At 39.4% G+C, this 14,160-nt stretch overlaps 1 protein-coding gene across 2 annotated transcripts in view; it reads right to left on the bottom strand.

Annotated features, from left to right (window-relative positions):
- Window positions 1-9,268: 9,268 nt before the first annotated feature.
- LOC111221587 (calcium/calmodulin-dependent protein kinase type 1-like) overlaps window positions 9,269-14,160 on the bottom strand; it is a 34,869-nt gene continuing 29,977 nt past the window's right edge. For both annotated transcript variants that reach the window (XM_022745040.1, XM_022745042.1), the window contains 8 exons: window positions 13,813-13,951; window positions 13,302-13,428; window positions 12,884-12,959; window positions 12,526-12,638; window positions 11,975-12,053; window positions 11,613-11,700; window positions 11,071-11,200; window positions 9,269-10,968 (listed from right to left, as the gene is read on the bottom strand). In XM_022745040.1, coding sequence (XP_022600761.1) covers window positions 10,871-10,968; window positions 11,071-11,200; window positions 11,613-11,700; window positions 11,975-12,053; window positions 12,526-12,638; window positions 12,884-12,959; window positions 13,302-13,428; window positions 13,813-13,951 — 850 coding nt within the window. In that variant the 3' untranslated portion in view covers window positions 9,269-10,870. The remainder of the gene's footprint in view (window positions 10,969-11,070; window positions 11,201-11,612; window positions 11,701-11,974; window positions 12,054-12,525; window positions 12,639-12,883; window positions 12,960-13,301; window positions 13,429-13,812; window positions 13,952-14,160) is intronic.

The raw sequence follows: 14,160 nt of genomic DNA, 5'->3' as shown, positions 1-14,160 counted from the left end.
TCTGGAGGATCTTACCACAAATTGTGCCATGGGAAACCTAATACCACTCTGTTGTTATCAGAATAAACGTCTGGTCGGAGCCAGAAAGCTCCAGTTTGTCTTTTTTTTATACACAACTGCTACACTTGTGTTGACAATGAATGCTAGCATACAGATGTTTAGCAGGTAGCTATCATATTTACCATGTACACCATCTTAGAGAGTGTTAGCATGCTAACATTGGATAATTAGTTATTGTTTTGCTCGTTTTATTCGTCCTGAGGGGGACATGAACAGCTGCATAACATTTCATGCCAATCCATCCCATAGTTATCCATGCATTTCACTAAAAACTAAAAATTTCAATCACGCTAGTGGCATTAGAAGAAAAGTCATGGGATCACCAAAGTTAGTAGGATTTATCCTCTGGGCACCATGAATTTAAGGCAATCCTTCTGGTACTTGTTGAGATATTTCAGTCTGGACCAAAGCGGTGGACTGACCAATCGACCCACCCAAGAACCACACTCGGCTAGAAATTTGATATTATGTTGCATCCCATAGCAAGCCAGCAATTCCTTTTCTCATTCAGTTTGCACCTTCCACTCACTCCTCTCATTCAGTCTTCTGCTTCAGTGTTTTTTTTCTTTCATTTCTGAACTTTCCTTCATTAATATTATTTCATTTTAATTAAATACATATACATATACATCGTAATCCTAGTTAATACCAATGGTTTAACTTATATTAATGACTGATGACAGTCAGTGAAGAATAACATTTCCATTCATCATTTCCATGTAGTTTCATCTTACATTTAATATATTTAAGACAGCAACCAAGAGAAAAAAAGAACAGCAATCCAACAGCATCCCAAATTGGCCTATGTACTTAAAAAACAAAACAAAACAAAAAAGAAACAAGCAAAACTGTATGAACAAAACCTCCACCAGAGTGTGTACCAAGACGAAATGTGATGTGTCCAGGAATGACCTAACTGGGGTCCAAGGACAATCAATTCTGTTGTCCAATTTTTGAAGCGTCATGGCCGCTTGTTCCATTGAGACTAAGCCCAGATATTCCTTCAGCCAATTCTCCAAACTGAAACAGCTGGGTTTCCTCACTTTCCAGTGGATAAGTATTGTCCTTTTTACAGAGAGGCATGAACCAATCAGCCATTGCATCATTTGAGAGCCGTTTCCCTCTACTTCCCAGTAAACACACTAAAGGACATATTGGAATATTTACACATAATAGAATTTATGTACCTGTACATGGAAAATGTACCTGCTTGCACCTCCGGGAACATGACTTAAATTTGAATGGAAACTTTTCCTTATTGTCTCTTTACCCTTGACCAGCTGTACTCTGGTGAGGAATTGATGATTTTTCATTGCTGTCTGTCCACTTCTGTTTCAATAAGAATGATTGATGTGCGTGTTTGCCCTCAGAGACTTCTGCTGTTGCAGTCTGGCTCACAATACCATACCTTTATCCTCAGAGCAGTACTATAAGCTCAGTCTTGAAACCCCAGAGAGGTAAATGCAGTGTCTTGGTGAGCCAAAAAGAGTGATCTCAGTATTTTACTTTAAGACTACAATGATGACCATAACACCAGATTGAATTCCTTGGCCCAGTTATGGCACGCAAAAAAGGGCATGGTTTGCACTTGGGAATTTGGCTTACACTTCACTTTTTTCACTCTGGGAAATATTTGTCATGTTCACAGTTCTTCACAAAAGACCACTTTGGGCTGGATATCATTTCAGTACTAAGAGCTTCTTCTACTTTTCTCTTCTTTCCATCTCTCTTTGTCCCCCACTTGGCTAAAGGTATGTCCCCACCCCCCACCCCATCCCTATTGTTTTTTTCTTTGTCTGAGTTGCTGATGACATCCACAAGACAAGCAGGAGGAATTTGGTACTTCAAGTGTTTGCTGTTAGCGCTGCCGAGCTGTTTTTATATCTCATGGTGAGACGATGGGGATGTAAGGTTTATGCTGCCATACTTTCCACCCTGGATGCTTACATAACTTTTTAGTGATTCTTCAGGAGTTGAGGGTTTTCTGTGTTTCATTTGGAGTTGCATTTGAATGTTTTTGCTTATTTTTAAGAGAGGCACATCAAATTGTGGGTTGTTTTTTTGTAAATTCACCAGCTGTATGGGTTACTGGTGACGGATGTTACTATTTTCGATAAACACTGAGGCTTGTGAGTTGGTCAGTGCTTCATATCTGATGGTGAGCTGAATTATGATTGGATGAGTCATAACTAATTCACCATAACGAATGATGAGGAGATTTGGAGGTGGAGGAGGTCATTGATAGAGTTACAATTATGTACTGCACCCAAGTCGTAACTAACAGACATGTCACCTATTGGCAGCTCTGTACAGTCCCTTTCACTATGAGAATGAATAACATAATTTTTTCACCTTAGATTCCTCAGAAGAATCAATACTAAGTGTTAATATCTTAGTTAATATCAAAAACAGAAATGACTTAATATGGGGTGGAGCAGAGATATACTCAGTGTGTTATTGTTGATTATTATGAAAAGGTGTTTTGAAATCGATATTTCTGAAGTTCCATTTGACGTGACTCACTGGGCATGTCAGAGCAGATTTAATTTGCAGCTCTCTTGATCGACAGCACTCTTCGCACCTCAGTACAAACATCTCTTGTATAATAAACCTGAGCATATTATGTGTTTTAACAAAGATTACCCCCTGAATGAAATACATGCTGTATATATATTAAAAGGACAGTCCATTAGATATACTGTTTAGTGGTAAAAATGAAAGAAGCTCTCTCATTTGTATGGCCATCCCAGTTTGAATAAAGAGTTTAGGACAAGACATTAAGAAGAGGTGATTTTAAGCTTTTAATATGTAAAAAAGACTAAAAGTCAATGAAAGCATGAACTGAAACAGAAACTCTCCCGACTGGTGACCTGCTCAGTGACATTGACCCCCAGAGTGACCTCACATGACCCAGAATTCCACTCTGTATCCTTTCTGATGTCCTCTTTGATCCATTGCCCCCGCACAATCAGTCAAAGCCCATTTTAGATGTGCAAAGGTGTGGAAAAAACACTCTTTGATAATTTTCCCCTCCATCTATCCCGCCTCTTTTCATGTTTTCCTCCTGATAGTGTGTTTTCCTTTTCATCTTCCGTCATCTGATGGACAGAGTCAGGGTTAACCCCCAGCACAGGCCAGTGTCAGATGTATTACTAATGCAAGTAACATGGATGTCAAATTTCTGGTCTAGTTTGATCATAACTGCAGGCTGAATTTTCCCAAAAGTGGAAAATTTGTGGCTCTCCTTATACTGGCAGATACTCTCCATCCCTCTTTTATTTTCTCTCCATCCTGTTTATTATTACCAATTGTGGTTTGCACAGTCATGCTTCTCATAAACTGCATTGTTTTGGCTTCAGTGCTCTGTGTTGATGCTCCAACAACAAGTATTTACACCATGTATTGAGATCTCTGAATATCTTTTTGGATTTGAACAGATTCAGATTCAGATTCAGGTTTATGACCCAGCCCCTGAGTCTTTGCAGAAAAACACTTTCAAGTCTGTCCTTCCCACCAACTTCTGCTGAAATGAGTCATTCACAAACTGCACGTCACTCATCTCCAGGGCACAAAGAGGAGGGTGATCTCACCGTATAGTTTAAGTCTCTTGCCCTCTGCTCTGCTCCAGCACCTCGGGGACTTTGACTTGCTCAAACTCAAACGACCTGGTTTTACTCCTAAAACAATGTGAGGCCACATGACGGAGGAGAAATGGAACTGGAAAATCTTTTTGCATTAATGATTTTTGCCTGTTTTTCCATGTTTTGATCCAAAATAAATATTCAGCCAAGATGCTCTGAGCTATCTGACACTGCATCCAAAACAAATGCACAAATGAGATACAAGGAAAAGATCTCAGTGATTAGCTAAAGAGGGGAATATGACTTGATATGTGTTGTCGATGCGTGAGCTGCGTGGTGTGTGTGTGTGTGTGTGTGTGTGTGTGTGTGTGTGTGTGTGTGTGTCCGTGTTTATTTGGTGTTTTTTCCACAAAGCCGCTCTAAATCTCTCGCTACAACTATTTGTTAGTCAAGCTCTCAGGCTGCATGCCACAGTGTATATTTTGGCCTGTTCAACACACAGCCTGTAAGATGTGAGTCGTTGTGGAGAGAGAGAGAGTCATGTAGTCATGTTAAAAATAAAACCAAAGCTTAACGCACTATTTAAAGCTTCTGCAGAACCTCAAATTCTTTCAAAAGAACTGAAACACGCACACGTCTTTTTTTTTCCCCCTGAGCCTTCATGTCATATGGCCTTACACGCTCTTTGTGCAGTGACCGCTTGATGAAATTTAACGTTGGACGTCCTCCTGAATGAAAATGAACAGCATATCTGAGTAGACATAGCGTGTCATTTCATTTGTTAGTATCTGCACCATGGAGGTCATGTTTTCATTTATCTATTTGTCTGTTTCTGCTCAGATTTCGGTGAAGCTTGTGTTAAGTTGAGCCATCGGCTGAGGAGGAACTGATTAGATTTTGGTAGAGATGCTTTCTAACTAAATGGTCATGTAAACCATTTAGCCATTTAGACTGTAAAGAACGTTTTACTCATCAACTTTTTTACGATGTGCAAAAGCTAAATTCTTTTTTTTCTTCACCATGTTGCACAGAACAAAACATTATTCGTTTGTTGTTTGACATTCCTTATTTGCTATTCTTCTATGCACCATTTAACACAATTTGCCACAATTATTTTAATGCATTGTTCAATTGCAACCATCTGTTCAACCATGCTCGTATGACCTGTGTGTGGTACATACGTGTAACATTTCCTACTAAACATAACTGGTAAAATACATAAGCTCAATTTTTTGGTGGTAGGGTTGACAGAACACAGACCCTGCATAATTTTACTTATCCAGTAATTGGTACTTCAGAACCATGATGAATTTATATAATTCACTTGAGATGATGCTCAGTTAATCCTTGTGCAAACCATAATTGATCCAGGATTTAGGTAATAGTTAGTTTACTTTTTTTTTTAATTGCACAATTTTCCATCTCTTCTCAAATATCCTCAGAGACCAGTCTACAACAGATTTACCAAATATTTACTTCACCTCTTGACTGGTACAGTGTGGAAAAAGAGTGAAAAGCTCACACAGCATGTAGAAACTCTCCCTACTCACACATGTTGAAGGACAACATGGACGTAATGGGCACAGAAATCTCTTGAGAGCACTGACAGATATTAGCACAATAAAGTCCTGCTGACAGACAGGGGGGCAGTGTGTGTGCTTACTGTGCACACGATACATTTCGTTTCAAACCTTCAAACCATGAGGTAAAGAAGGTGACCTTGAAAAATGAAGGTCTATAAAAAAAAAAGAGTTTTGATTTGTAATGTACTTTGCCTTGAAAAATACCATTGTAATCTCATATACAGCTTGTCTGTCATTTGCATTGTATCTTATCAGTTATCTTCATAATTACTGGAGTGTGACTTTATGCCAGATACTGCAGGTCACCTTGGAAAAGATGGACAAAGTTTTGTGGACCTGTGGGGAAACTTACTGAGACCAACAGTGCTTTTGGTCATTGGGCCACAAATCACAAATTTGGTCCACAATGAAATATCTACCTGTCTGGTGGATTGTCATGAAATTTTGTACAGACATTCATAGTCCCAAGAAGATGAGTCCTAAGGACTTCAGCGAATGCCTGACCTTTTCTCTATCACCAACGTGAGGTTGACATTTGTGGTTTCAAGTCAAATGACTCAGCTGTTGGATTGATGTCCCTGGTAAACATATTTACAAATTACACAAATATGTTAACCTCCCCCCAACAAGAGGATTGAAAACAGCTCTTTACTCCGCTCAAATCGTAGCGTTGTTTGCATCCAGCATTCGCAGCAGGTGTGCTACCAATTCTGATCCAACCATTTAATGAATCTTTGCAGACTTCCGAATCAGCAATTTGCTTTCAGTGCTCGTTAAAGGTTTAAATTACTGACACCACTCAGATAAATCAACTTGCAAACAACGAAGTTGAGTCAGTCATAACAGTGTGGTTCATTTTTGGCTCATTGCTGTATCAAGTCTCTATTTCACATTCCATTCAAGCATGGGCAACAGCACTCTGAACTCATGCTGCAAAGAGGACGAGGACTAAACACAATCTTCATCAGCGAGCTGCTGCTTTTGTTTTGGGGAGAAATTTAACCCAGGCATAAAGATATGTATGTTAGCCTTAAAATTGTAGGCTCGCTGTCTTCTGGTGTCATCCTTGGTTTAGTTGTACCATTCCACATGGTGCCAAGTTTCACCCTTGGCCATGTTTCACTTCATTTTTTCCACTCTCCCACATCTAAACACTGCCTGCATCTTTCAGCACCCTCTTCCTTGTGATTCATGCAATTTCTCTCCCATTATTTTGAATCAGTCCCTTGTTCCTGGTTTGACCACATAATTTTTACTCTGTCTACTGTCTCCTGAATGAGGTCGACCACCAGTCTCCCGCTCTCTCTCTCTCTCTCGGCTCTCTCGTCTCTTCTAGCGCAGCGCTCCATGCAGCCAAACCACAAGCCTCAATTACCTAGCATTCCATTGGAGAGGACGAGAGAGGCCTCATGTAGCAGACTATGAAATTAACATTCATGACTAACCTCTTAAGCCACAAAACTATTTCATGAGATCAACAGTTGCAGAATTTCACCATTGAGAAAAGTATCACTGCTATTGTGTTTCTGTTTTCTGACAAAGGATGAGAGTGACTTTGAAGCAAGAAAATCTGTCATGATACCAACAAAGACAAAATTCATTAACTACACATTTAGTTAAGACCAGAATCCAATTTGACATTTATTTCATCACATGAAATGTTTTTACACCATAGAAATATATACTTTTGAAGAAAGCAGCATATCAAATGTGCACTTACAACAAAACACAGCAAAAAAAACGAAATCAGCTAAAGCTAGCTGGAGAAAACCACTGCTAGCCTTGACTTACGCTAAATTTACGAATTTTATTTTCTAGCGGTTTCCTGTAATTGCAACGTATGAATTTTGTTTTGTTGTTTGTTTGAGCTAACATCTCTAGTTCGATATCCCACCTAGCCTATCTTAGCAGAGTAGCAGTAGCTTAATCTTAGCATTTGACAGGAGAGGAGCATGAGCCGGTGTGGTAAATTACACATTTTCATTTTGAGCAATTGTCATTTCATTTATTCATATTCATTTATAGGTAATAATTATGGGTATAAAAAGCTGAGAGACACATTTTCTGTGTTGATACTGCAATTTCCTCTGTGTTGCCTGAAGTGTTTCTAAAGGACTATATTTTTTGTTGTGAAATAATATGTAAGACTTTAAGGCATGAAGGCATAAAATTAAGGCATTACATCCTAACTATGTGTTAGGATTTAGGAAAATACTGATTGCACTATTTCTTTGTTGTGCACAATAATGCTTGTGCTCGAAATGTTGTTTTTCTTTAGCATGAGTTGTTAAATATGTGCATGACATAAATATAAGTTTACATATTGTATTTTTTTCTTTTACAAATGGACTCAGACAGTTCTATAATGCATAGACAAGGATTTTAATGTATGTTTCACTTACAAATCTGTTCCAAGCACAAGTCACTGGCTTTCACACTGAGCAGTAGTCACTTTTCGACAACCCATGATGCATTGCATCTGTGTATACAGTACGTACTGTAGTACAGCATTTACTGAAAGGCAACATATTTATGGTACAAATACTCATTTGTACAACAAATCTTACCAGACATTGGTCAAGTGGTTACTGAGCAATCAAAGGAGAAGCCTTCACACAAATCATCTCTTTCTTTTAGGCTGATGCATGACATGTACGTGCTGTAGAAATGATCATTTAATGCAAAAGCTGTGGCAATTTATGAAAACACCCTGTAGTTAAGCACCTTTGAGGGCAAGGTCAGTATGACTTCTTCATCTCAACTGTAATTCTAATGTCACCCCTGCATATTTTCCTACCAAGGTGGTTGAGTGGTGAGGTAATGGGATATGGTTATGTATTTCATAATCACTTGTTTCATTGCACTGGAATGTAAAAATCTTTAGTTTTCCATTTCCAGGTCCTTTGCCTTAGCAAAGAACAAAGCACTGACAAACATTCAGACAATTTCTTTTATTTTGTTTGTTCATTATAACAAACTGTTCTCTTTCTATATTTCACTACCTTTTGCCTGGAAATACATTTTTCTCTTAGGGTTTGTGGAAAACATTTTTGAGTACTTTGGGGATAGGGTGCATTGAACCTACTGGAGAATCTGAGTTGTTTTGTATTATCAGGATATTAATTATGACATTATCAGCCTGCCAACAATAATAAGACTGTGGACGATGTCTGCCTCCATGCTTCAGCTTTCCTGTGCTTGTCTGGCTGCCTCATTGACACAGTAAATCATGATGTACAAACAATTCGCACTGCAAGTTTCCTGAAAAAATAATCATTCTTTTAACTACACTTTACAGTTTGGAGTCACCAGTTACGTTACTGTTTAAATATACTACAAAGCCTACCCAATAGAGATGCAGAATAAAGCTCAAAATTACTTTTTGAAGCAGCACATTGAACTTGCTTTAACATGTTGAAACGTTATTACAGCTTTTGTTGCTCTTTGCTCATCCGCATGATGTTTTGAAGAGAATTTTGAACTTGTTTAAGAGTAAAAGTGACAAAAAAAAATTCTCCTTTCACCAGCACTCATCTCATGGCAACTGTAACATTATCACAAGTAGTGTACACACTATTCATTGTTAATTATGGGATTCACAAATGTCAAGCCACATCATGCAAACATACGTAATCAGTACCAAATCACATCAGTACCATATGTCTATACTGTTGTATCACAGAGAAAAAAAATGGTGATCCTTCCAAGGTTAGGATGGAGTGATTGGAGGGTGGATGAAGATAATGGAAGAGTCAAGCCTCTGTGGTTCTGTGACCCACCCAGGACAGTCCCTCTAACAGGCCCCAGAATAAAGTACAGAGGACTCATACAACTGCACTTAAAGCTCCTCTACATCTGTTACTCGATCCACTAAAAACTTACAGCATAGGATTCTTTATAAAAGCGAATGAAAGAACCAGCTCTGCTGTGTGCGTGTTTGTCTACAAACACCTTTAAGTAGGATGAATGAAACAACGTCAAATGAATATAGAGTACACTCTCTGTATTCATCTGTGTAGAAAGTAAAGATGAAGTGAGTCAATCTGATTCATATTCACATGCTTTAATCCAGGTTCTTTGTAAACAGGCTGCATGTGGAGGAAATAGGCCTGTAAAAGAATGTAAAAAGAAAAGGGCTGTAATGGTGGTACAAGTACAGAACATGGTGACGGATGCATATCAAATTCTGGTCAACATTTTTTTTTTCTTTCTTTTTTCTTTGCATTCACACAGCCTACCTAATCCTGCTAAACCAGCCTAGTCTTGAGCTAAACACACTGATTGATGCTTTTTCAGGTTTGCAAGTTTGTTTGCTTTTTTGCACAAAATGTATTTAGATACATAAAACAGTTCTTGTATTGAGGGAGAAGGCAAAATCCTAGAAAATATTTCTGAAAAAAAAATGTATTGATACATTTTCTTTAAATAAATTATGCCCCTGATGAAGCTCCCCAGAACAGTTTTCAAAATATTGTTGTCGCTTTACCCATTTTATAATGTAACTGTTTCTAAGTAGTTGTATGTGGTACTGTATGTGCGCAGGTCTCCCTTCAGAGATTACAGTACTTCATTTTGAGACAAAACGCATAAAACTTCATTTTAAAGCTGAAAATGTAATACATACAAAATATGAAGTTACAGAAAGAGTCTGTGCTGCAACAACTCTGCAGAAAAAGACAAAACATTTCAGAAGCTACCCCGAAAATAAACCCACCACACTATATATCCTAAAGGCACCTTAGACAAAGATATATCCCTGTGCTCGAGTGGCTGGAGAGGTTTGGGGTAGAAAAAAGGGGAAGCCTTTTACTTTCAAAAAGCCTAACCACTGCATTGAAACACTAGATCGCCACAGAAAAGGCTACATAGTAAATAGATGGGAGTTTTCATTGCATAAACTATTGTGTCACTGATTGTCTATAAGCACGACTTAAAGACATAGAATCCATATCTGTAAAATTACGAGATTTAACTCAGTTTCATTTCAAATACTGCAACATATCAAAATGCTCTACGCCTTTCGGCCTTGACAAACTTTGCACACAACACTCCGTCATTTGCATGGTGCTGCGATGCTGCATTTCTGCAACAAGGTATATTTTAAAGATAACAAAACATGCATGGGGAAAATTCTCTCCTGATCATGCGGATATTTGTTTCTGGATTTACACTCCAAAGTTTAACAGCAGGAGGTTAAAAAGACAACACAAAAATATATAAAACAATAAAACAAACAAAGAGACAGTTTGAATCAAAAATCAAGAATAAAAAGAGTGTCCAACAAGCTCTGTCCTGCTGCGGCAAAAACAATCCACCTGACAAGCTGGTGGAGGAGGTTGTCTTCCCCTCCTTTGTATCGTCTCCCCCCTTTCAACTCAACCCAAACTACCAGCCCAGTCTGTAAAAATGATCCGCTCCGGTGCTTCATCAAGTCTCCCTCCTCCTTTTCATCCCATTTTATGTCTTCCTTCTCAGGCTGGACAGACTTGCTCCCCCTGCAGGTGAGAGGTTGGAATGACGCTGTATTCCTAACCAGATAATGGGGGATATGGTGCCTCTGGTTTCACCGAGGGGGTGGGGGGTGGGGGGGTAAAATTGGAAAGTCACTGGGATTGATCAGACAGGTAATGGGAGCAGGTGCAGGCATCACACCCTGCTGGTCGGGTGGCAGCGGTAGGTGCAGTTGGACAGGGGATCCGCCCCGCCGTCGACGTTCTGGGAGCATCCTCCCTCCGAACACGCCTCTGAGAGAAAAAGAGACATGAAAGATTTGCTATCAGTACTGCTGTGTGACATTATATTTACACTCCTCATATCTGTGTGTGTGAGATAAACAAATAACACACCTGCATCTTCCTCTGGCATCAGCAGATGACTTCGGCACGGGCTGGGCAGGGTGGGGTTGGGTCCTTCATGACTGGATCCCAGCTGGAGACGCCTCATGTGACGAACCACCGCTGTGGCGTTGAAGGCTTGCTGCAGAGAGAAGGCCACAGACACAACTGAACATCAGTCCCAGCAGAATCTCTACACTAGCTGACCAACTAGGGCCAACTGGGACTGGGACCGTAGCCTGAATATTTGTGGTCATCCCACATGTTAAATGTTTTTAATGATTCAAAAAAGGTGTATTTTAAAGATAACAAAACATGCATGGGGATGTTCCACTCTTGAAAGTTAAAACAAACAAAAAAAAAGGTTTAAACTTCCCAATTTCAGTAGCAAAGTAAAGCAAACAAGTGATGAAGTTCAGACCAAGACCAAACTTTTAACCGTGGCCAAATTGTATTCTCTCCACATGTACTAAAAGGGAAATTAACAATGCAGGATAAATTCTGCATATAAGAAAAACTAAATAAAAACTAAATAAACTGGAAATCTGACTCACCTTCCACTTGCTTTTAGCAAAATTCTTTTTGATCTGAGCACTGACAGACTCGTGGATGTTCTTGTCCAGGGCAGTGTCCCCAGCAATCCTGACAAAGAGAGGAGACAGGACACATGAGAGTGTGTCGGTGCAAAAATGTGTGTGCAACAGATAGAAGTCATCATTGTACAAATACAGTAACACCACGATAAAAACAGAATTTCATTGGCACCAAGCTACTTTATTTTGCCAAGCTATATTTGTTTAATAGGCAAATCCAATCTATAAATATCATAATTTTAATCATAAATTCGTTCTTTGTGAGTTCTTTGTGAAATGTGAGTTTGTGACTGCACTATGATGGAGGGGTATAGGACCAGTACCAGGGGTGCTGCAGGGCCTGCTCGCAGGTGTAACGTATGTTAGGGTCTTTCTCCATCAGGTGGACTATAAAGTCTTTAGCTGTAATGAAAAAGAAAGATAAAAACTCATCATCAACTTAAGGCAACAGCAGCACCGAGTTGACACAGTCTACTTCATTCATGAACGCCCAGGCCACAACCTCAGTTTAAGGCTGGATACAGTTTATTAATGTAATAATATTTCAGTGTCTAAATGCTGAAAAACAAGATAAAACACATCTTGAAGTAATTCCCATAGGCTGGAAAATTGGCCGCTGCATCAACTGCATAATTTGTCCCAAAGGCTGGAGAGAGCCTGAACCAGAGCAGGGAAACAAGGACCCAGGCAACAATTTTATCTCTCATGTTCCTTGTTGTCCCAGTGACCCTTTCTACAATATGCAGCTCACAAAAGCATGTTCAGAAGTTTAGCCTAATAAACACATCTACGTATCTGTGCACATTTGTCACATCTGGAATGTAAAGTCTGCTTCACGTCGACAGGAGAGGACTGAAGAAACCTGGATGGATACCTGAATCAGAGATATCGTCCCAGTACGGAGAATCGAACTCGTATTCTGCCTTCAGGATTTGTTCAAACAGTTTGGCATCATTCTCATCATAGAAGGGAGGGTAACCACACAACCTGAGACACACAGGAGAGGACAGGTGTCATGTTTCCACACACACATGCACGAGATTTCCTCCTAAGTGATTAGTAATACTAAAACTAATGTTTAGCATCTGGATGCAAAACATGGACACAGTTACGACTGTATCATGATTGATTTGGAACAAAATAAAGTTCATATAACTATTACAGTATATTGTCAGGGCAGGTTTTCGTACGTGCTATGTTAGGCTGGGCCCATGTCTTGAAAGTGTACTCACAGAATATAGGCTATGACACCAATAGACCAGCAGTCCACTGCTTTACTGTAGGGTTTCTGAGCCAACACTTCAGGGGCTGAAAGAATAAAGAGAAATAATTTGTCTCGTAAGAAGGAGATGTGATGACTGCTGATAGTCACCCTTTCCATATATCAGTTAGTATCGCTATACCTATTTAAACCTGTAAACTAACTTGTCAAATCTGTTAAATGTCTATATGAGACATTAAGTCTCTTGAAAGTTATATCAGTAATGAAACTGTTGTAAGAAAGCAATATCACATTCAGAGTTGTGTTATATAGTGCTAAATTGGCACTGTGCTAATACTGCATGGTACAGTGTTTCCTGACATGTAAAACTGATAAAATACAAACAGATTTTTTTTTTTAAATTTAAGACAGTAGCTTGACTTCTTTACCAACATATCCAGGTGTTCCACAGGCCGTCGACATCACACTGCCAGAGCCCTCGATCTTAGACAGACCAAAGTCACTGATCATGATTTTGGAGTCTTCGTCCATGCTGTAGTACAGCAGATTCTCTGGCTACAATGAGGAGGGACAAAACCCGGGGATTTAGATAAAGTAGTATCTTACAAAACCACGTCACGTCTCTCCTAAACACACAAATGCACAAACTCCTCCACAGCCACCACATACACACATGTAAGCACACAGTAATTACTAATCTTGCTAAAAGGATTATATGCTTGTGCAGACAGGATTACAAAGACAACAGTAAAGTCAATGTTTGTTTACTGTCAGCAAAGCTATTGTAGACTGGAAAATTACAGCTACTTAGAAAACATGTTTTCAGTCTGGGGGGGAAACAGGGTTTGTGAGTTCTGACTCATGCTCAGTCAGCACATGAACAGTGTGCCAATCCTATGCAGGCTAACTTTTCAATCAAATCAATGACTCTCGTCTGACCTTGAGGTCACGGTGCACGATGCCCATGTCGTGGAGGTATTTGACAGCATCCAGAATCTGCTGAATGAGCTTACTGGCGTCTTTCTCTGTGTAGAAGCCCTTCTCTATGATGCGATCGAAGAGTTCCCCGCCAGACACCCTGCATGGAGAGGGAGAGATTTGTTTATGACAGCGAAGGACCAAATGAAGATTTGTTGGTTTGTTGAGGGAAGCAAAAAGAGGGGTAGTGAGAGAAATATGAAATGGGGCAATGGGAGGATATTAACTTGAAAGTTTGCTTGAACAATAGGACAAAAACACTTGGAGTGTTGTTAAAAAATCCAGACTCAAAGACAGAAAAGGTTTCTT

Source organism: Seriola dumerili, unplaced genomic scaffold, assembly GCF_002260705.1.
Source record: "Seriola dumerili isolate Sdu_G_001 unplaced genomic scaffold, Sdu_1.0 BDQW01000088.1, whole genome shotgun sequence".
NCBI lineage: Eukaryota > Metazoa > Chordata > Actinopteri > Carangiformes > Carangidae > Seriola > Seriola dumerili.
This window is presented reverse-complemented; position numbering and strand designations above follow the sequence as displayed.